This window comes from Oreochromis aureus, linkage group 4 (assembly GCF_013358895.1).
Source record: "Oreochromis aureus strain Israel breed Guangdong linkage group 4, ZZ_aureus, whole genome shotgun sequence".
Classification (NCBI taxonomy): domain Eukaryota; kingdom Metazoa; phylum Chordata; class Actinopteri; order Cichliformes; family Cichlidae; genus Oreochromis; species Oreochromis aureus.
The window spans coordinates 5,887,523-5,908,942 of NC_052945.1; the positions used below are offsets into that span (position 1 = coordinate 5,887,523).

General features: G+C 41.4%; 3 protein-coding genes across 3 annotated transcripts; all 3 read right to left on the bottom strand.

Moving 5' to 3' along the window:
* Positions 1-2,248: 2,248 nt before the first annotated feature.
* LOC120439832 lies at positions 2,249-11,507 on the bottom strand. Its single transcript, XM_039611090.1, has 9 exons — positions 11,252-11,507; positions 9,957-10,013; positions 8,678-8,731; positions 8,485-8,568; positions 8,311-8,355; positions 7,982-8,056; positions 7,831-7,890; positions 2,777-2,836; positions 2,249-2,665 (listed from the first exon to the last, which is right to left on the bottom strand). The coding sequence occupies exons 1-9, from the start codon at positions 11,465-11,467 to the stop codon at positions 2,249-2,251; spliced, it is 1,068 nt and encodes a 355-aa protein (XP_039467024.1). The 5' UTR covers positions 11,468-11,507.
* A 686-nt stretch (positions 11,508-12,193) lies between these two features.
* Positions 12,194-17,588, bottom strand: nucb1 (nucleobindin 1). Its single transcript, XM_031750925.2, has 13 exons — positions 17,485-17,588; positions 16,167-16,290; positions 15,961-16,068; positions 15,690-15,822; positions 15,452-15,555; positions 15,050-15,235; positions 14,863-14,953; positions 14,691-14,749; positions 14,367-14,459; positions 14,191-14,280; positions 12,925-13,095; positions 12,720-12,837; positions 12,194-12,631 (listed from the first exon to the last, which is right to left on the bottom strand). The coding sequence occupies exons 2-13, from the start codon at positions 16,284-16,286 to the stop codon at positions 12,546-12,548; spliced, it is 1,359 nt and encodes a 452-aa protein (XP_031606785.1). The 5' UTR covers positions 16,287-16,290; positions 17,485-17,588; the 3' UTR covers positions 12,194-12,545.
* Positions 17,589-18,226: 638 nt separating this feature from the next.
* Positions 18,227-19,804, bottom strand: ccndx (cyclin Dx). Its single transcript, XM_031750517.1, has 4 exons — positions 19,538-19,804; positions 19,208-19,423; positions 18,602-18,922; positions 18,227-18,376 (listed from the first exon to the last, which is right to left on the bottom strand). Exons 1-4 carry the CDS (start codon positions 19,802-19,804, stop codon positions 18,227-18,229), a joined length of 954 nt encoding a protein of 317 aa, XP_031606377.1.
* Positions 19,805-21,420: the final 1,616 nt, after the last annotated feature.

Below are 21,420 nucleotides of genomic sequence, written 5' to 3' on the forward strand. Positions count from 1 at the left end.
CAAAGATTCAAGTTTTTAATCAAAGCTGATATTAACAATTTGATGTTGAATACAAAGCAAACACAAAATTGAAGGACCTTCACTGGTAGTTTCTGCTACATACAAAACATATGTACAGGTGCACTTTAATGTACAACAAGAACACTGCACAACTGAAAGATAATAATAAAATAGCACTTTGTCCCGCTGCTGCAATAAGAGCATAAAGTAATGCAATACAGAAGTTGTGCTTATTGCATGTTTCGGTACTGCCCACGGTAGGGTTGTGTTGGACGTATCACTTGTTGGAAAATGGACAGCATGTTTTGTTATTTGAGTTATCTGATTTAATCAGGGGTTGTCAAAGTGATGATGGTTGGTTGGAACATTTCCAACATTCCCAACCCAAGCTCAGAGAGGTCTGACATAAATCATAAATGACAGACTTTTAATGTGTCTCAATCACAGGCATTCTCATGACATATAACTGACCCACGTGTTCAATCATGAAACATTTAGAAACAATGTCCTGGCATGTTATTGCACACAGTTCATTTGAGTTCCTCACTTTTACAAGAAATTTGGCGATGTTTGTGTTGATCTGTGTGTTGTGGATAGTTGGCTGTCTGGTTAGTCGCTGCAGCTGCTTGCAGAAAAAGACCAGCTCTCTGCAGGAGCAGCCGGGGCTTCCTTCACAGCTGCAGGGTTTCGGTACAACGACCAAGGACTCCACCACGGCAAAGCAACTGCTCGTCTCTATTACTGAATTGTTTCTTTTTAATGTGCCACTGCACTCCAAACTAGTAACCAGTATGTTCTTATAAACACAACGCTTATATTCGGTTACACTGTCACGATGTGGCTGGCACCACGAGAGTGTTTCATTCTTCTGCAATGCTGCAATTTCTCTTGGTGTCAAAACTCTCTGAGAGCCACTTCCCAGAGTCACTAAATCTTCTCCAATGTAATTTAATGACTTTGTAAAACGATCACAACTTGTCATGGAACAGAAGAAGTCTTTGATTTCTGTGCTGGCGTCCTGAAGGGTAGCACTTCCTTGTCTTATTATTTTCTCATATGAAAAGAAATTCTTGAAAATCTGTAATGAAACTGACTGCGTACCAGAGTACATCTGCAACAGTCTGCTGTTCATGTCTTGAAAAACAAACACTGAATTGGCCCCACAAAGCCCCCAGTTCCGGACACCTTCTGTAAGATGCGTCAACAAATGGCAGTCGTACGAACAATGCTCGAGTCCATAGAGAGACGGTATCTGTGCTACAAACTGAACCAGACACAACTCTGCACAGTTGAGCTCATCCTGAGTGGCAAAGTGGGAGAGGAGGACGTGAAGGGCACAAGGAAGAAGCATCCAGTGCTTGTAGTACACTGCTGGTAAAACATTCCTCAGTATTACAGGAGAATAGAGGAGAGCAAATGCTCTCCACTCACAAGCTTTCAATGCATCCTCTCACTGAGGCTCCTGGGACTTTGGCTGATTTCATTTGGTGGCTGGATCTCACACAAGGCTCTGTCCAGATCGTTTAAATGCTTATCTGTCAAATGGAAGTCCTTGCTGGCATAAAGCGGGTCGAACCACAGATTGACAAACTGACGGACAACGCCCAGACAAAAACAGTGCATGTAATCTGGAACAAAGCCTTTGATAATGTCAAATGACGGCAAAAGAAACAGGAGACTTGGACCTTTAACCCCCATTTGACTCTGGTCATAACTATTTCCCATCACTAACTCAGCATGTTGCACTGTTTCAGGCATGTGTCTCAGATCACAGCCGTCCATCTGTATCGGGTAAACTCTGGTAAAAGCCCTGCCCTTTATAACCATCTCACCTTTGTGGTAGCAAAAACCACAACCAAATTCTTTGTTAAACGGCTCAAAGTTCTGCACCATTGCTCTTGCTATCGCATCACATGTGCATATTTTAACTGTTACCGTGGTGTGATGCTCCGAGCCGATCTCATCTCTCCAACAGACCCCTACAGTAGACAGTTTCTGAAGCTCATTAATGAACGGAGTCAAAAAACTCTGAACTTGTGGTTTTCCTCTGCCAAACCATAAAGTGTGCAACAGAACGTTTTTGCACCGTTCCACGTACGGTAGTTCATTGATGGTACACAGGATGGGCCAGATGGAGTATTTTGAGGAGCTGAAGACGGGCGAGCCATCGCAGTTGAAGGTGAGTGTAATACTGCCATCTTGTCTTTCACTCTTGTATTCATTTCCAGTGTGGACATCAGAAAAGGAATCATCCTCGTGAAATGCTTCCCAAGCTTGGGTGGACGCGTGCAAGGAGGTTTCTTAGCTGAATTTCTAGCGGCATTACAAGGAAGTAGTAAGCCTTCAAGATCAGATATTTTCTGTTCAAGCTCTGCTGGCACACGCTACACTCATTACCGGGATCCACACCAAGGTAGTTTGTACACCTGGGGCAATAAAAGTGAATCTCTGTCTTTCCATTGTAATCAGTCGAATGCTTTTTTAAAAAGCGAAGCGACTTTGGAACACATCCGGGTACCACCAAGTTTAGGAGGTGCAGGAGATCTCTGGCTGCTGCTTTTGACAAGCCGTGCTTCACAATGAACGCCAGGAGGAGCAGGAGGAGGGCTCCCATTGTGACTGAGGAACCAGCATATATCTTCTTCTCTCCACAGAAAAACTGCTCCTAGTAACACATGACAGGCCAGAAATATGCTTTAAAAGCTAAATGTAGTAGAAATGAACCAAAATGTCATCATTTCCATATATAAAAAAATAAGAAATGAAAAATACTAACTGTTGGATCTTCTTCTGTTGTTTCATCATCAGATGAAGCAGAGTTGGTCGCTCCTTGGTGCTATAACATAAAAGAGAAGGAGATATAAGCAGGTATATTAAGTTAAGGTGCACGAGAAAACGCTAACCCTGCTTACGCTTAAATTTAAGCTCCTCTTCAACTACACATACAGTCTCCAAAATAATTCAGTGTATCAAGTATTAATTAAATAATTGATTAAAAGTTGATCCAAAATCTGTGCACTGTGCAGCCCCACACATAGGGTGATCCGCACTAATGGAGATTTGCCGCGTTAATGCGGTTATGACGTTAACGTCATTTTAACGAGATTAACGCTAACAGCACTACTAAAAATACTACTATATAATATTGTAACAGAGAAGTTACCAATGTTTGCTTAGGATGTATCCTAAATGGCTGAGGTTCAAGAGGTGAAGCCTAGTAGGAACTTAGTGGTTACAGCTGCCTGTGTCAGTACCCTTCAAGTACCCATGTGCCTAATAATTCATAACTTCAAACTTAAATCAAGTTTGGTCAAATTTGGTTTCCTGAATATGTTTACTCCTTCATCACAGACTGGTTTTTGGGATGTGCAATTTCACTTCACTGGTAGGGAAGGAACCTTAGCTAATGCAGGTGGTAGAACAGTACTGATTAGATATGGTTGGGATCACCTTCAAACATAGCAAGTGTCCTGGAGCCAAACTAATGGAGAAGGCTTGGAGTCTTTCCTTTTCTGAAACGGTCCATGGTAGGAGGCAGTGGGCAGATGTGGGGATACTCAAAAACTCTCTGCAGAGCACTATCATTTTTGAGTTTTTCCCAAACAATGCGAGTGTCACCTTCATGTGAGTATGAGACTTGTGCAAGGCTCTGACTGTTGTTGACAGCAGTGGGAAAGGGAAAAATGCCTTGGGACTCCCTATTTCAACGGAAGAGTGTTTTGTTATTGTACTTCTATGCAAGACATAGGTTGACCATGTGCGAACATTAGGTGGTTCATTATCAACATCTGATCGGAGTCCCTATGCCTTGGACATCTGGGTTAAGTGAGGACCACAGCTGCCACCATATCACTACATGGTTGGATCAGACAGTGTGGAAGAGTGTTTGGCAGACCTAGTAAACGCAAACTCAAACTGTGCTGAACTGTGAACGTCTGGTGGAGGCCCTGTCCATAGAATCTTTAACCCTTATGTCTAGAAGGATTGGTCTTGCATTAAAATCCCTCTGGGTTGGGGGGCACAGCTGGAGCTGTGGTCATAAGGATATTGGTGCCTGCCATGTTGGTCACCTAAGGACCCAATGGCAGACAATGGAGATCAGCAAGGCAATGAGGCTCAAGGAGGAGGCTTTCTGGGCCTGGTTTGATCCAGGGGTCTCCTGAAGAAACGTTTGTGTATTGAAGTGTCAAGAGGGCTGAGGCTTCTATTGCAGAAGCAAAATCTTGGCTGTGGGATGAGGTCAGGGTAGCAATAGAGGTGGTGTTTCTGCTGGACTCAAGGAAGTCTTCTCTGAAAAGGAAAGCAGGCCTTGGTTCAGGCCTTGTATGTGCAGGGAGGAACAGCTAACCACGACTAGGGCAGTGTAAAGAACACCAACTCCTAACCTCTAAATCCAAGCTGTGTTCAACGTTCACATAAATCACATGATAGGGCTGGGCTAGGTTTCACTATGGGTTCACCCGAAACCGTGGCTGATTGAGTATCAATAGGGGGTACAAGACCCTCTTGGAGGGATAATCCCATAGGACTTAAAATCCACATTTCTTACAGATGATTTGGTTCAATTAACTTTATGGAGCATGACTTTCAACATGCACTGTAGCAGTCTGCTGCCACATCTGAAATGCCGAGGATGAGAGTCAGGACCTCCAAATCTAAGGCCACAGTTCTCTGCTGGAAAATGGTATAATGCTCTGGGTTGGGGGAAAGACTGCCCAAGATGAGTGAGTTCAAGTATGCTGGGATCTTATTCACAAGTAATCAGATGGCAGAACACGTGCAGTCGACTCCCGAAGTGCCGCTCCATCAGCAGTAATATGGGCATTATGCAGGATGTTGTGGTGAAGACATACCTGAGCAGAAAGGTAAAGCTTTTGCTTTGAGAGTTTATCTGAATTCCACCCATTAATTACAATCAAGAGATTTATGTTATGACTGGAAAGGTTACGAATACAAGTGGCCAAAATGAGTTTCCTCATTGGTGGGTGGGTGGATGGGTTTTGAGTTTTGACTTGAATAAGGGAAGAGATCCAGTTTTCCTAATATCTGGAGCAGAGCGCCTGAGAGCTTTGTTCCCCATAGTGGTGAGATAGGGAGAGGGAACAATAACGTGAATGCTGAACGAAGACCTAAGAGAACAAGAAGGAGTAGCAATGTGGAGTAAATCACACTAGTAGGGTGGGGCCAGGTTATGGATACATTTGAAAGTCAGAAGCAATATTTTGAAAGAGATTTTAGAAACTACAGGCAGGCAGTGAAGCTGTTGAATAACAGGAGTGATGTGCTCTCTGGAGGGTGTGCAAGTTATGGTGCGGGCGGCAGAATTCTGGAGGAGTTGGGAGTTTGATCTCCCTAACAAGTCCCTTCACAAAGAAAAGAGGATTACAGTTATCAATCTGACAAGTGACAAGGCTATGGGCAAGGATACAGGCAGCATGTGGGGTGAGGAAAGGATGGAGACAATTGATGTTGCGTAAGTGAAAGTAAGCGGACCGGGTGATGTGATTGATATGAGACCGAAATGACAAGGCGCTGATGAGGATGACACCCAAACTTGTTACCTGAGGGGAGGGAAGGATGGAGGAGTTGTCAATATTACGTGAAAACTTGTGGGATTTGGTAGACGGAGCTGTGCCGATGAGTAGAACCTCAGTTTTATTATTATTGAGCTTTTGAAAACTGGAGGAGAACCATGATTTAACCATAAGGGAGTCACAAAGGGAGATGGGTGGAAGGGTGAAATTGGACTAGGAAGAAATATACAGCTGAGTGTCATCCACGTAACAGTGAAAGTTAATATTGCATTTCCGAAATATGTGACTTAGTGAAAGCATGAACATAATAAATAAAAGAGGCCCCAATACCGAACCCTGGGGCACACCAGCAGAAACAGAAAAGGAACTTGAAGAGTGAAATTTAAGTTGAATGAACTGAGTGTGATCCGAGAGATATGAGGTGAACCAGAGAAGGCGGGTATGACTAATGCTGATGGATGCAAGTCTTTTAGAAGGATAGTGTAAGAAATCGTATCAAAGGCCAAACACAGATCAAGAAGGATGAGTATAGTGACAGAAGCGGAATCAGCTGCCATCAAAAGGTCATTGGTGATTTTTAATAATGCTGTTTCAATTCAATTCAATTCAATTTTATTTATATAGCGCCAAATCACAACAAAAGTCGCCTCAAGGCGCTTTATATTGTACAGTAGATAGCACAATAATAAATACAGAGAAAAACCCAACAATCATATGACCCCTATGAGCAAGCACTTTGGCGACAGTGGGAAGGAAAAACTCCCTTTAACAGGAAGAAACCTCCGGCAGAACCAGGCTCAGGGAGGGGCGGCCATCTGCTGCGACCGGTTGGGGTGAAAGAAGGAAAACAGGATGAAAGACATGCTGTGGAAGAGAGACAGAGATTAATAACAGATATGATTCGATGCAGAGAGGTCTGTTAGCACTGTTAGTCTGTTTCTGTGCTGTGAAGTGGAAAGAAAACCAAACTGGAATTGTTCATAGAGATTATTGGTACTGAGGTGTGTGGGAAGCTGAGAGGAATTTTAGAAATAAAAGCGAGGTTAGATATCGGTTGAAGGTTAATGAAATTATGGGGATCTATACCACGTACCAGGATTTTTAAAAACAAGTGTCAAAAACTGTACTTCTTCCAATGGCCACTTGAGGCTAGATTCACAAAAAAAGAGTCAATCCCCACAGACTTCCATGTTAATATGTCCAGAAGTTTCCCACAACAAATTTCCCATGTGTGGGAATAATAAAGGTTATCTTATCTGTTTTCTTATCTTAAATTACAGTGGAACCCCGACTTACGAATACCCCATTTAACAAAAAATTCAAGTTACGAAGGCACTTAATGGCAATATTTCTGCCCGTGTTACGGCAAAATGCCCGTGTAATGAAATCCGCTGGCTCTGATTGGCTGAGCCCAGAATGCCTTCTGAATCATGTGACAACCCCTTGGCTTTCGTACTTGCGCTTCGCTGTTCCACTTGAACAACGTATTGTTGTTGCAGTTAGCAATTAGCCTATAGCTTTCGGATCTCCTTGATATCCTTTTTATTCTGTCTATTTGGTCTATTATTTTATTGGATGGTGTTGTATGTGTATATACGTGTGCTTGTGTGTGAATGCGTACAGTTTTTGTATATGTATGTGCATATTTGCATGTACATTATATGCTATATATTCTTACATGTCTTACAATTCTTTTTTAAAATGTTTTCTTTCTATTTTAATTCTTTTATTATATTATCCCTCTGTTCAGCACTTTGGCCGTCAAGTCAAGTCATAAAGATGACTTGACTTGACTTGACTAGCCTATCGTTCACTCAAAAGGCGCGATGGGTGCTTCGACTTACGAAAATTTTCGACTTATGAAAGACCCTCGGGAACAAATTAATTTCGTAAGTCGGGGTGCCACTGTATCATGTTTACAGCCTGGTACAAAAATGTTTCCCTCTCTATGGCTAATGTACTGCTTCATAACTATTTTATGATGAGGGTTGTTTTTATTTTTACTGTTTGGATTTTATTAAGGCTTCAGGGTGTGATTGACTGACAGGTGTGCTACCACAGCCAGAGTCACTAAGTTGGGCGTCTTGATTGCGTTTGTGGTCTGGGTTCCTTCTATAAATTAATTATTTGGATGGTTTGCTGTATTTTTAAACTTTTTAACTGTGCATCAGTTCTACTGAGTGAATTTCTAGTATTGTATTGATCTTTTATTTAGATTAGCAGGTATCTAGGTCTTTTATGGGTGTAATATGACTGTGTGGATACACAGTAATTATTTCTGCATGCGCATATTTACCATTTCATGGTCCGGATTTCCTCCTCTGCTCTCTGCTATTCCAGCTGACAGACGACTGGCCTACGAGTCAGAAAAGGATGGCCGATGAGCATCTTGATGTCATCATTTTGATATGCTTAATATCATTTTTACTTGTTGTTGCTTCACATACCATAGGGTCTTCATCTTCATCTTCATCAGATGAGTAGGAATCTGTGTTGCCATCATTGCAGATGGTGTTATCTCTCTAAAAATTTAACAGGAAAACAGAATGAGGACCTGCACTTGAAACCATGCTATCTGCTATTTTTGGTTCCTTCCTAAAAGGACTAGAGAGGTCAATTTGAATGTAAATGTGGCCAAATTTAGATCAGGCATGTTAATAATATTGACATGGTATTTTTCAGTTTTCTATGTCGACTAATCGACTGGATTTTAAAAAGTAAACAGAATGAGGGTTTCTTCTCTTTCCAAACAATGCTCAAACTGAAGATGCTTTACCATTTTATGGTCTGAACTTCCTCCTCTGATATCTGACGGTCCAGCCTAGGAGACAGGAAGTGATGAGCTGAAGTGATGAGCTACAAACATCTTCATGTGATAATTTATTGTATATCATTTATAAATATATATATATATATATATATATATGTATATATACAGTAGCTAACACACCATATTCTCTTCATCTGTTGCTTCAGAATCAGGTGAGTCAGAATGTATGATCTCTCCATCCTTGTGGGTAGTGTTAAAGTCTCTCTGGTTAAAAGAGAAATATATAGAATGATAGGTATTATTAGATTACTTTAAAAATCAGATATTGTAAACAAATATTTAAACAATTAAAAAAAAATACATAAACACTAACGTCTTGTTCTGTAGTCTCGTCATTAGATGAAACAGCAGTAGCCTTTCCTCGCTGCTACAGAGAAAGAGACAGAATATAGATGTGAGCCAGAAGAAAAAAACACAAGTATCCTCTCGCTCAAGCACACTTTTACCTTCATATGCCGAGAGATACATGACTCCAAAATAAATACCTAAAACCTCAGTCAAGCACTAAAAGTAACACCATTATATTACAAACTTTAAAGAAGTTCATTTAAATTTAAAGCTTACATGTAAGCCCTCATTGTTTTAAATCAGAAGTCACTCTAAATTTTACATTTACTGTCTAGTATAAAGACAGCATAAACAGTATACTGTCAGCAGAGTTGGATGTCTTGAGACCGGTCTTGGTCTCGAGACCACTTTTATGTAGCCTTGGTCTTGACTTGGTCTTTCTTTGTCTTGGTCTTGTCTTGGTCTCGATACCCTCTGGTCTTGGTATTGTCTTAGTCTTGGTTTAGGCGGTCTTGACTACAAGTCTGTCAGTGTAGACGACGGAGATCAGCCTGGACAACTCAAAAAACATCTGCTCACATCTGGCTGAATTAAGTGGTTGAATTCAGTTTACAAAGAGCAGTAAACCGCAGATCACCAGTACAGTTGTTGTGAATAGAAAACTAACAATGGAGAGCATGGGGCTCCATGGAGATGAACCAATCTGCAGGGCTAAAAATCAAAACCAACACAGAAGTGCCAAAAACTGCAGTTCCTCAAGTGGTCACTTGAAACTGGCTTCAAAAATGCGTTAAAACCAACAGAGTGTCATCTTAAAATGTCCAGCATCATGGTACAAAAAACTGTTTTTTTACCATATGGTCTGGCGCTGAAAAACCAACATTTCTGTGGCCAAAATACCAATAATGAGGCTACAAAGTTAGCCACATAACCATGGCGATATTGTGTGTGGTTAAGTCCATCCTTCATTAACAGTCTATATGTATAGCTCAGTTTTTAAGCCAACCATAAGTGACCATTTGAGGTACTGCAGTTTTCTGGAAAGGCTTTATTTTTCTAGTGCAGTGAGTGTATATAAAAAAAGTTGAAAATTTAAATTTGGCTGGAGTTAGTTCCACTCCTAGTAGTATTAGTCTGAAAGGCAGACCAGTTGGACTGCACAAAGAGACCAGTCTGAGAGAGACTGGAGCCAATTTTAGATCAGATATGTTTTTCTATTCTTAGTTTTCCCCATGGAAAACGCACATTTCGTCTTTCTATTTTTCCTTCTAAAGTTCATCAATCCTTGAATTAATAAAATTTACCTTTTTGTGATGCAAATCTTCTTCTCTGTCTTTTGGCTCACTAGAGCCATGACCAACCTAAGAGACAGAAAAAGATGCATCAAGTCATATGGTAAACATTAATCTGTGGCTACACTTCAGAGATCAAACTGTCATGGATTTCAGTAGAGTGATTAACATTTCTTTAAGTTAACCCATTACCAAATTAATTTTATACAAATAAAAATTAAATTCTGGATTTTTGGGGAGTGGAAAAGTAACATGCTCTTATTGGTGTGGACTGGAATAGGTAGGTGGGGCAAGTATTCACTGGTGGGATGTCACCCATGTTATATCCTGTTCGTCTCTTTACCTCTTTGAGTGCATTTCACAAGAGTTACTCAACAATATTGTGTGAATCTTTGGGGTAAATTGCAGGGAATGAATTGCCAAAATTAAATAATTAACATTTGTAGCAAATTTCATTAAAATTCCTTTTTAATTTTAAAGAAATAAACTGAAATGACATTCAGATTAGTATATTATATATTCACACTCTCTAAAAAGACATTTTAGCGGTTAGAAAATGTAAATATGAAAAATGACAAAAATACTTTTATTAATGGAGATGAGAATGTTTTGTGATGCAAGAGGGGGGGGTGTCACTTGATCTCACATACTGTGAGCTGGACCAATATATGGTACCATGAAAAAGTTTTTCTTTTTCTGCTTCCTGATTTGTTACACTTACATGTTTCATATCATCAAAGTAATTTTAATATTAGACAAATTTAACCCGCGTAAATAAAAAGTGCAGCTTTTTAAATACGTTTTAAAAATTTATTAAGGGAATAATCTATCCAAACCTACCTGACCCTATGTGGAAAAGCAATTTCCTCCCTTGTTAAATGATGACTTAACTGTGAGTAATCACATTTTTTGGAAAGCTGAGTTCAATTTCAGTAGCCACACTCCTATTTAATTACAGAAATCAGTTAAATAGAACCTGACTAACATCCACCGACCTGGAAAGGATTACAAAGCCATTTCTTAGGCTTTGGGACATCAGCGAACCACAGTGAGAGATATTATCCACAAATGGTTTAAAACACCTTCTAAAGAAAAAAAAAAGCCTAGTCTAAGTCTGAACTGAAATACAACTGATGCGCTTTGGCATGACCGCTGATGCTCCAATGTGGCCACTGGCCGCTAAATAATAACTTCCATATTTGTTTTCATCAGGGTTCAGAGCTAAGAAGCCCGTCTGGATGCAGCAGGCGTCTAGTTTTGCACACATGGCTGCTTGATTTGCTGTTTGCAGAGTAATTAAGGGTTACCTCGCTGATCTTTGTCTTTGCAGACGACTTTCTAGGGCGCCCACTTCTCGGCAGAGTAGCCACAGTACTGAATCGCTTCCATTTAAGCACAATGTCCCTAACTGTGTTGCGATGAACATCCAAAGTGCGTGCGATTTTTTTATAACCTTTTCCAGCTTTGTGCAGATCAACAATTTGCGATCGTAAAGCTTCCGAAAGCTCGTATTTGCGAGGCATGATTCACGTATTCATTACGGGTTTCAGCTATCAGGAAGCGCTCCCCCTGCACCGGAAGTGTGAATGGATATTTATTTTTATATATATTTTTTATTTTTATTTTATGGGGCTTTATAATAACCAAATATTATTGTGTTAAAACCTGGAAATGTTGAAAAAAAAACCCTCAGTAGTTGGATTGTTATAGTTTTTTTTTTTTATTAATTTACACTTCTACCAAAGAATGTGGTTCCTGCAGCACCTCCCAAAAAACCTGGACCAGTTTATCTAAGCATGGGCTCTTTTTACTTACTGTTATTCTCTTTCCACAATAGTTCAAGAGTGTAAAATACCTGCTGACTGTTTCTTCGTTAAACTGTCCTTGCATATTTGACATTAATAAATGGCTCAAACAAAAAGACCTTTTTCAGATCTTTCTGAGAAAAACTGAATTTCGGAAACAAGCGAATATTTCTCTTCAGTTTTCCTCCTTATCCACAAAGCGAAGTGTTGCATTACTCTCTGGAAATTCTTGACCTTGGCATGTAAAGTTGCAAATTTTGTTATATAAATAACAAACTTTGAAAATCTTCCTCCTGTCTTGGCTAAACAATAAATTTGGCGTTGTCCTTGGGTGAATTCTAGTTTAAAAAATAAAGACAATCGATCATGTCTAAAGCCGTGTGATTCAGTTTTGCAAAACAACAACAACAACAACAAAAAAAACCCACACAGTGCTCCTCAAAATACTTTTAAATTAAGATTTTATTCGGCAACGTTTGTGATTTTACACATGCGATTCTGCAGGACTGACAGCTTCACTGAAACTGAAGATTTCTGAGAATACATGTACTAATACCGTGTGCTTTGATATCTTTAATCTAATGTAGACCACAGACATGAACACTCAGTACACTCAGTATGTCACAATAAACAAGCCGGTCTGTCTGAACCTATGCACACAGATCACATAATGCATTTTGCAGAACCCATCTGGATATCTGTGTCAGGGTAAATCAAACCACATGTGCGTATGTTTAGGTGTGTGTGTGTGTGTGTGTGTGTGTGTGTGTGTGTGTGTGTAAGCTGCCTGAGCACATTAGGTGTGCAAAGGCAGATTCTGTGGGGGTTCTGCAGGCAGATTATTTTGGGCTTCAGCTTCGGGCTCAGCTGGAGCTTTTGCCTCTGTGGGAGAAATATGAAAAAAATAAATGAATTAAAACACAAGCCAAAGAATGTAACAACAATGCTGGATATGTCACAGTCAGTTTACCTTTATCTTCAGGTTTCTGTGTCTGTGGCTGAAACTGTGGTTCTCCATTAGGACCCGCAGGAGGCTGCCCATCCACTGCCTGCTGTTCTTTCTGTCGCTGAGACATTTCTAATACAGCCTGCCATTTAAAAAAAGAAAAAAATAATTAACTATTTTTTAAGTTTCAGATGATGTGAGAAAATGACCGCCAGGCTAGGATCGTTACCTGCTGGTACTCTCTCCTCTGGGCCTCCAAGGCTTTGCCTCTCTCCCTCAGCAGCTCCTGCTCCTGATGCAGAGTCTCAGCCCTCCTCTTCAGCTCTTCCTCCTTGTCCCTGAGTTCAGCCTCAAATCGCAGGAGCTCTTCCTCTGTATACACTGGCTTGTTTTCCAGAGTCTGCAGGGACAACAGCGGGATGCAGGTAACACACACATCCATCCATTTAAAAAAGAAAACAAAAAAGACCTCCCTTTTCCCAGGGAGGGACATCGAGATGTTTCCAAACCAGCTGGGGCCTATAACCTCTCCATCATGTTCAGTGTCTGCCACAGAGCCTCCTACTGGTAGCACATGTCCAACGCCAGCACCTCACTTAGGAGCCTTACAGGATCCATCCTGTTTAGATGCCTCAAGCACCTCAACAGGCTCCTTTAGACATGAAGGAGTTGCCTCCCAGATGGCCAAGATTCCCACCCTATGCATAAGCTTACTTGTAATGCTTTTAACCTTTAGCTTATTTTTTAGTCACTACCTTGGAGCCATAGGTGAGGATAGGAATGTAGATTGACTGGAGATCCAACAGTTGTGCTTTCATGCTCAGTTCTCTCTTTACCACATCGGACTAATACAGCGTCTACATCACAACAAATGCTGGACCAATCTGTATCTCAATCTCCTGCTCCGCACTGTGAAAACACTGGTGAAAAAGACTCTGAGAATTCCAATTCATCCAAAAACTCTGCCCTAACCTGCAGTGGATACTCCACCCACTTATGGTAGAGAAACATGGGCTCAGAGCTGGAGATATCAATTCTCACCCTAGCCATGGAAGGCCAGATTGAACCAAAGCCTCCCTAGACAAATTAGTTCTAGGTGAGGGGTCAGATTAAGTGTGATTTTGTGATTCCTATGGGGACCCCCCCCCCCAAAAAAAAACACACCAAAGGAACGTAATACCTTGCCTAGGTAAGGCAGAGACCTTTACAATCTTATCTCCAGTCGATGAAATTAGTTGAAGATGCATTATCTCATTATTGAAAAGAACACCACTGTCAAACCCAGTCTGATTTTCCAAATGTCCATTGGTAAACAGGAACTAAAAAATAAAAAGTACGTCAAAGACTTTTCATTGGGTGAACTTGTGAGAGACTCATTACCTGTTCATCTTCACTACCCACACTTTCCAGGCTCATCCTGGGAACTTGAACCACACACCCCGTGCAAAGCATCCACCCACTTCCCCAACCTTCAGACCACCTCTAAGCTCCTTACCTCCCACTCTTTGGGATTACTGAACTCTTTCTTCTCTGTGGACTTGAGGAATTCCTCCAGGCTGACGAGCCGGTCTTTGTTTGTATCCACCTTTTAACACAGGAAGGTTGGCTGCATCAGTTAAAGAAAAACCCAATAAAGGTGGGAAATGATGAGATAAATAATTAACAATTTACATTTTTCATGACATGCTCCCTCATCCTCAGCCTTTCTTCCTCCATCTCCATCATATCGTCTTCCTCATTCTTTGGGTCGTAGACCTTCTCCAGCTGGAGGAGGGAAATAAACAGATGTTAGCCGCTACTCTGATGCTGTGCATATGTCTGCTGTCAGCTTGTAAAAAAGCCCGCAGGAGCTTAGGAACACAGAGAAGAGCTGGATTTTGAAAGAAATAGAAATCAAACCAGGAGTTTAAGCAGTCTCAGGATAAAACTAAATCTAAATCTAAACCAAAGTTTAAATGAAGCAGTCATGATGTGGATGTAAGCAGGATTGTATACCTCCTTTGTAAAGAGAGCCTCCAGTTCCTGCTCATCCAAAACGCCGTCTTCATTTGTATCTAAATGAAACAGAGAATAAATGAGAACCCTTCCTTCTTTGTTTTTAAAAAAAACATATAACCCATTAACATGAAAAAAAGAGAATGGCTAAAAGCGAGTTGCTGTCACCCACCATGCAGTTTAAAAAAGGTCTTGGGGTTGAACTCCTGAGGATCCAGTCCATCTGTCTCCTCCCAAACTTCCCGCAGCTGATCAACGCTACCCTGAGTGGGAAAAATATTTTTTAAAAACAGACTGAAAACCTGAGTCATTTCTAATGGTTTCTGATAAAAATGAACACGGATGTATCAGTCACCCACCGGAGCATTAACTTTAGGATGCTGGCGGTGTTTCTCCTTCAGCTCCTGCATTCTCTTCTCCTCTTTTTCTCTCTTCTCCTGATCCAGGCTCTTCAGGTACTCCCGCCTCTCGTGCTCCTTCAGCATCTCGTAGCGCTTGAACTCCTCGTGTCTCTCTGCGTCATAGTTCTCCAGGTCCTTAGTGGCCTAGATGAAAAGTCAGAGAGATAAAAGATATTATTGCCGCTACTATTGCTGTCAATAATAATTTTTTTTAAAAATAGGTGAGGTATAGCACAAAATAGACAGTCTGATCAGTGTTGTTATGATTCTCGAGATCTGTCACACTTTGTGAAACAAATGGACAAAAATTTATTTAAAAACTCCTAAAATTCTTCTTCATTTTTTGCTGCAGCAACTTACCGTTGAAATTAGAAGCTCGAGATCTTTGGCCTCAAAGGTGTTTTGATTGTGCGGATCCAGATGTTCAAACTGCTTCAGAAGGGAGGCATGGTCCATCTGAAGACCTGTATGGATCATATGTGAATAACCAATCACATACTGGGCTACCATTTGGTTCTATATATATTACTAATAAGAACTTTAGTATACAGTTAACTGCAAACTTTTCAGTGATGTGGATCAAAGCAATCCCACTTACTCTGTGTGTTGGTGCTGTCCAGTTTGGCCTTTAGCAGCATCCTGAGACGAGAAACCTCCTGACGCTTCAGCTCATCCAAGCGAGTTCTGACATGATGACTGACCAGGTCCAGCTCTTTACTGAGACGCCCGTTCTGACGGCAAACATGAGAAATCCAGGTGAGTTTAAACAGTTTGGACACAACGCCAGCTGCTAGAATGTAAACAGTACACAGGGAAGCCTACTGACTGAGAAGGAAGAACGTGAAACAGACACAGAGGTGGAAACCAACCTTAATGTCCTCTGTGTTTGCTGTCTGCAGTTTCTCTCTGAAGTGCGGGTCTGTCTCTAAAACCTCAATTACCTCTCTCAGGTACCGGTCGTAGTACAGGCCAGTGTCCTATTTTGTAAGGAGAAGTTATCCACAACAAGTCTCTTGTCATAAAAACAGATCACGAGGTAGAAGAAAAAACAAATTACACAATAATGAGACATTACCATGTTCTCTTCCTGCACTTCCTCTTTAGGGACCTGCTGGGCTGCATTGCGATCTATAGGCACTGACCAGACCTCGACAGAGATGGACAGGAGCAGCAGCCAGCCAGATATCCACTTCATCCTCCTTTGATATGAATATCAATAACATAAATATCTTCCAGTGTCAGTTCTCCTACATACCTACATTTATATGTAACTTGGTACATTTAAAAAAAATCTGTATGATGCATTTAACTCACAGAGAACCTCCTTCCCCTAAAATCTCACAACACACAACTCAATTATGACATTTTCAAACAAAAGACCCTGTAAGGATACTCATGTGCAAATAGGTAATGTTTCCTATTGTTTGATCATATTAGGGACATTACATTTACTTCATAATCCTTGGTGTATACATTATGTAGATTTCCAGGAGTGGTCTATGTCTTCTGGTATCTGTAGTTGTAGTTTAGGAAGTGCGAGAAGGAGAACCTGATGGATCTTCACCAATAATAAACCTCAGGTAGTGCTCTGGACATAGTTTATCATCTTTTTTCTATTCTTTCAATACTATATAATTCAACTCCTTTACAACCTTAACCTGGGTTAACAAATTATACGCAGTGGTTACAGCAGGAAAGTGAGCTAATCACTTTTAGGTTTTAATGTGATTAGTTGATGACCGATGAATGCCGAATTCACCAGAAGATGGTAAGGATCTATACAAGGTCTAAAGTCGTAGTTCTTCGTAGATTTCGGTGTATCCTTGGATATATAAAAAACAGTAATATGACATTTTGATAAGAATTAACGCAATAGATGTAATACAAGAGGGAATAAGTGTTACAAATAGGAGCTATACTGGCATTCTGAGATGAAATTTCATATGTCATTTGTAATGATACCATATATATTATTATTTATTAACAAGACATTTGTTAATTAATGCTATTGTTTAGCTATTGCTAGGAAGCTAACTAGCTTAAGTAAGAACACTACGGATGCGGAAAATTGATACGGAGTGATGACGATTTAACCCCCCCAAGATAATCTGTTCGTTAACAGCGAACCCCTGTCACTGTAAACCCAACACAAACCTAAATTAATGATTCGCTTATGGCTTATTTCAGGCCTCTTTCGTTATTAATTGATTTTACAGATGATGTTAGAGCTCCGTGCTTTCACATTGCCGTACATGTAAGCAAGAAACGCGTAGCACATTTCTTCCTACGACACAGTTTTCTCTTAATTTCTCGTACACTCTTGGTTGGCGTTAAAATGACACCTAAAACTTGTCATAACACTGAAAAACATCCTTACATAGGTAATGTCTTACCGCAAGTTTGTTTTGGGTATCTGACCCAATGCTTCAAGCACGAGCTGTATTTGCGTCGGATAAAACTGACGTCATGGGAATGCGGATCTCCTCCTGTGTGCTCCCTTCAGGTAATGTCGGAAATGTCGTATACGCTAGTTGTTTACGGGTAAGAAGCGGTGGAATTGTAATCACATTTTTGTAATATAGTGAAAATAATGCAAGCTCGCCGTGATAAATGTGCCACATCATTAATGAGACAGATCCCCTTTTAGTGAGATAACATCAGATATAAAAGAAATATTGCTTTTGGAGGCGCGTGGCTTTGCACATGAAGGCATCACCGCATATTAGGTAAAAAATAGACAAAATATGTACAAACATTTTTAATAGCTTTAAAAATAGATTTTCTATGTATTGAATTCGGTACAAAAACACAAAGTTATGGTAAATTGAAATAAATTAACATAAAATTAATCAACAATTGCACATGAATAATAAATAAAAGGTATAAATATGATTCTTTAAAAAGTCTAGGCCTAATATAAAATTAATAGAAGTATCAAATATGGCACGTGGAAGACACACTTTTTCACAAATAAATTAACAAAAATAAATTAACAACCACACACAAAATAACTAAATTACATGAGGAAAAAATGTCAGAGCATTTGGAGGTCATATTACATTTATATCAGTTTGACTGATGAACTTAAAGGGTTTTGATTGGTTCACACTTTCAATGCAACACTTCATTCAGTGTTCACAAGTCAATCTCTCTCATGTCAGTTGGTGTTCCAGGCCTTTCGGTCTCCACCTCCTCGTCTTTTTCCGTGGGGCCCTGCTGAAGCCCACTCCTCAGACGCTGGCGGAGGGCATATTCAATCATCTCACTGTAGCACTGCAGAACAGCCTGGATAGCAAGAAAGAGAAAAATAAAGTTGTTTGTGTAAGATACGAATATTTCACCGCATTTGACAAAGCTTTAAAACAAGGAGGCCCTTCAAAACAAAAAATTAGCTTCCTGTAGATCCTGTCCCTTCGCAAAATTAAAATTCTAACTGAAAACCTCATTTAAATCAAATCAAATCTAATAATTGAGTCTACTTGCAAACAAAACAGAGACAGGCATTCTCACCAGGTCAGTCTGGCACAGTTCAGCCAATGCTTCACTCATAAGGGCCAGCTGAGTGGGGCCCTTGTTGCCCAGACCTCGTAGGGCACAGTTCAGTGATGCTGCAGCAACAAGCGATGGCGGGGCTCCAAGAAACCGGGAGTCGCAGACGCACATGGCAGCCAGCGTGTCGCTGTGCCGCCGCAGGGTGGAGAGCTGCTCCTCTGCAGATTCACCGCTGTCTCCTCTCTCCTCCACACAGGCGAGAAAATGTGGGAGAAAATCCTGCGGAGTCACTGCCGCTGTGTCCCATCGGAGGGTGGCGAGGATAACACGCTCCATTTCCTAATGGAAGGGAGCATGAAAACAGGAAAATGTTAGCTGAAGCCCAACTTTATGGGCTGCATTTGAAAGACTTTGGCATCCAGTGGAGACAAATCACTGTTAGGTATTAGAGGGCCACAGCTGGAAAAGACTCCCAAATGGGATTAGGTTATTCGGAGTATGAGGGGCCACAGTATTTGTATTTTGCTTAAACTCTGTGAGTGCTGCTTGCCTACAGCTCTAATTTTGAGGTATCTATCCTCGTATTTAAACTACCCTGTGTAAGATGCTTTGAAATAAACTCACCAACAGGTTCGATGGCAGGAAGCTGTATTCAGCTGCCGCACACAGGGTGTCAGCGGTCACGCTGTCACACTCTGTGAGCTTCGAGGCTATAAGGATGCAGCCTGCAGCCAGGCAGTACAATGAGACCGGTATAGACAGAGACGCAGACAGGAACCTGTCCATCAGAGAGACAGACAGGGGGAAGACTGTCTCATCACAACCACACTCACAGCACACCTGGAGAGGAGGGAAAAAGGATGAAAGATGTCAGGATCACAGCTGTCCCGATGACATAACTCACCCAGCACTATGAGGCAAATCGAAAAACTGGAGCATGAGAGAGCTGAATACCTCCAGGGCCCATTTGGCAAGCTCCTCCCTGCGCTCCGGATCCCTGTGGATGAGGGTGATGTAGAGCATGGAGGGCATGTATCTCTCCTCCACGTGAAGCAGCCTCTGGATCACTCGATGCCCCGACACTGTTGGGTCCCAGGCGGCTCGCAGCTGAGGCGAGCCACTGTTGTGGCCCTGGGCTTGTGCCTCCCTCTGGCTCTGATCCTGAGTCTGGTCATCCTCCACTTCCTCACACCACAGAGACACAGACATGTCTCTGTCCATCTGTACAGCCTGCTGGCTAAAATATGAACTTGTTTATGTCCAGGAGGGAATTAAAAGAAAAGCCAACGTCCTTCTGCCACACAAGGAAGCTGAATAGTTTGCAGGTAAATGGAAGTTGGTAAATCACTGTAGAGCCTTCTTGGTGCTTGCTGAAATCAGTCTTCCTGAGGTGGCCCTGCTGAATATCCCCCCTCACTAGAAGCTCGAAGTTTTATACCCAGCAGTCGGGGAGAGAGGGGGAGTGGTCCAGAGGGGTGGGAAATGCCATAGGAAGGGGCAGAGACCCTCATGAGCGACATAAAATAATAAGATAACAAACAATGCGATCTGTGCAACAATTGCCTCAACAGGTGGGGAGAGGGAGAAAGAAGGAGAGCAAGGGGAGAGAGGGAGGCAGGGGAGGGGAAAAGAGGAACAGACAAGAGAGGGTGTGGCCCGCAGGGACAGAGCAACAGCTTGTCACCGACGGTGAAAAAAGAGAAGGAGGAAAAGAAAAGGCGACGAGGGGTAAGAGACAGAGAGAGAGAGAGAGAGAGAGAGAGAGAGAGAGAGAGAAGCACCTCCAGACTGTGACAATGGGCATGGATGACAAAAGGATGAGGGTGTTTGTTTACAACGTGAGCACGAGAGGAGAGGTGTCAAACGCTGGATGGATGTTCAGTCTTATCCTGCTGTCAGAGAAAGACCCTCAAGTTCTGATATTTTTTTAGTTTCCCACGCACTCAAACATACAATCCCATTATTGCTGTCTGTGCAGTTTCAGGGATTTTTCTGTCATATAATGATTTGAGTCGGTGGTTTGCGGGTTTGCAATCCTAAAAAGTTGCTTATGTCCCAGGATACATTTGGAGAACTATGATTAAGTGATTAAAATTTAAAGATAGATAAAATGAGAGTAAAATTTCACATTTTATTCAAGCGAGAATACCCCAAAGGTTCTTCACTGTTTTTACAAGGGTTATTTTTAACAAAGATATTTGATGAGGTAATTCTAGATAGATTCTAGATTCTTTTACAAGGAAACAATATAACAGCTGGGTGCAAACATACTAAACAAAAAAATGAATCAATTTTTGAAACAATTACAAATTAATCAATAAAGAAAAATAATATTTGACATGGGGTTGCAAACAGATTTCTTCTTTGGAAGCTTTTGCACTCTTTAGATGGAAACATTAAAATACTTGGAATACTGCACACATCTTGCGTTTCTCACCATTTATCAGGGGAGAGATTTCAAAAGTAGTTGTAAATGTGTTCGTCAAACTTTTGGCTCTGAGCTTCTCTGTCCTTTCGTCACAGATTGTCATTGTCAAAGCAACCTGCGTCCCCTTCGGTCTCCCCTCCCTGTGGCAATCTGCTGCTCGTGTTTAAAGAGCGGCGAGGCCAGCGGGGAGGGCCGGGCGAGGTATGTGCAACAGACAGTGGAGCCGGGCAGGTCAATGAGCCGTATTGTCTCCCTTTACAAATCAGTGTCAGACAACAGCTCCTGGCCTTCTGCCTGCTGCTGGCTCTTCGCACACACACACTTCACACATTCATGGGGTAGACACACTTTTCACACACTCCCCGGGGAGCCCACTGATGGTCACAATGGGGTCGCACTCCCCAGTGGA

Excerpts from the sequence above, each read along its gene's own strand:
- LOC120439832 (XM_039611090.1), bottom strand. The coding sequence starts at position 11,467 with ATGCCTCGCAAATACGAGCTTTCGGAAGCTTTACGATCGCAAATTGTT. Across the intron at positions 10,014-11,251 it reads CAAAGACAAAGATCAGCGAG|GTTGGTCATGGCTCTAGTGA; the intron begins GTAACCCTTAAT and ends TCTGTCTCTTAG. Across the intron at positions 2,666-2,776 it reads CAACAGAAGAAGATCCAACA|GAGCAGTTTTTCTGTGGAGA; the intron begins GTTAGTATTTTT and ends ATGTGTTACTAG.
- ccndx (XM_031750517.1), bottom strand. The coding sequence starts at position 19,804 with ATGGACAGAGACATGTCTGTGTCTCTGTGGTGTGAGGAAGTGGAGGAT. Across the intron at positions 19,424-19,537 it reads TTGCCAAATGGGCCCTGGAG|GTGTGCTGTGAGTGTGGTTG; the intron begins GTATTCAGCTCT and ends CCTCCTCTCCAG. Across the intron at positions 18,923-19,207 it reads TCCTGCCATCGAACCTGTTG|GAAATGGAGCGTGTTATCCT; the intron begins GTGAGTTTATTT and ends CCCTTCCATTAG.
- nucb1 (XM_031750925.2), bottom strand. The coding sequence starts at position 16,286 with ATGAAGTGGATATCTGGCTGGCTGCTGCTCCTGTCCATCTCTGTCGAG. Across the intron at positions 14,750-14,862 it reads GACCTTTTTTAAACTGCATG|ATACAAATGAAGACGGCGTT; the intron begins GTGGGTGACAGC and ends TGTTTCATTTAG. Across the intron at positions 12,632-12,719 it reads ACAGAAACCTGAAGATAAAG|AGGCAAAAGCTCCAGCTGAG; the intron begins GTAAACTGACTG and ends TTTCTCCCACAG.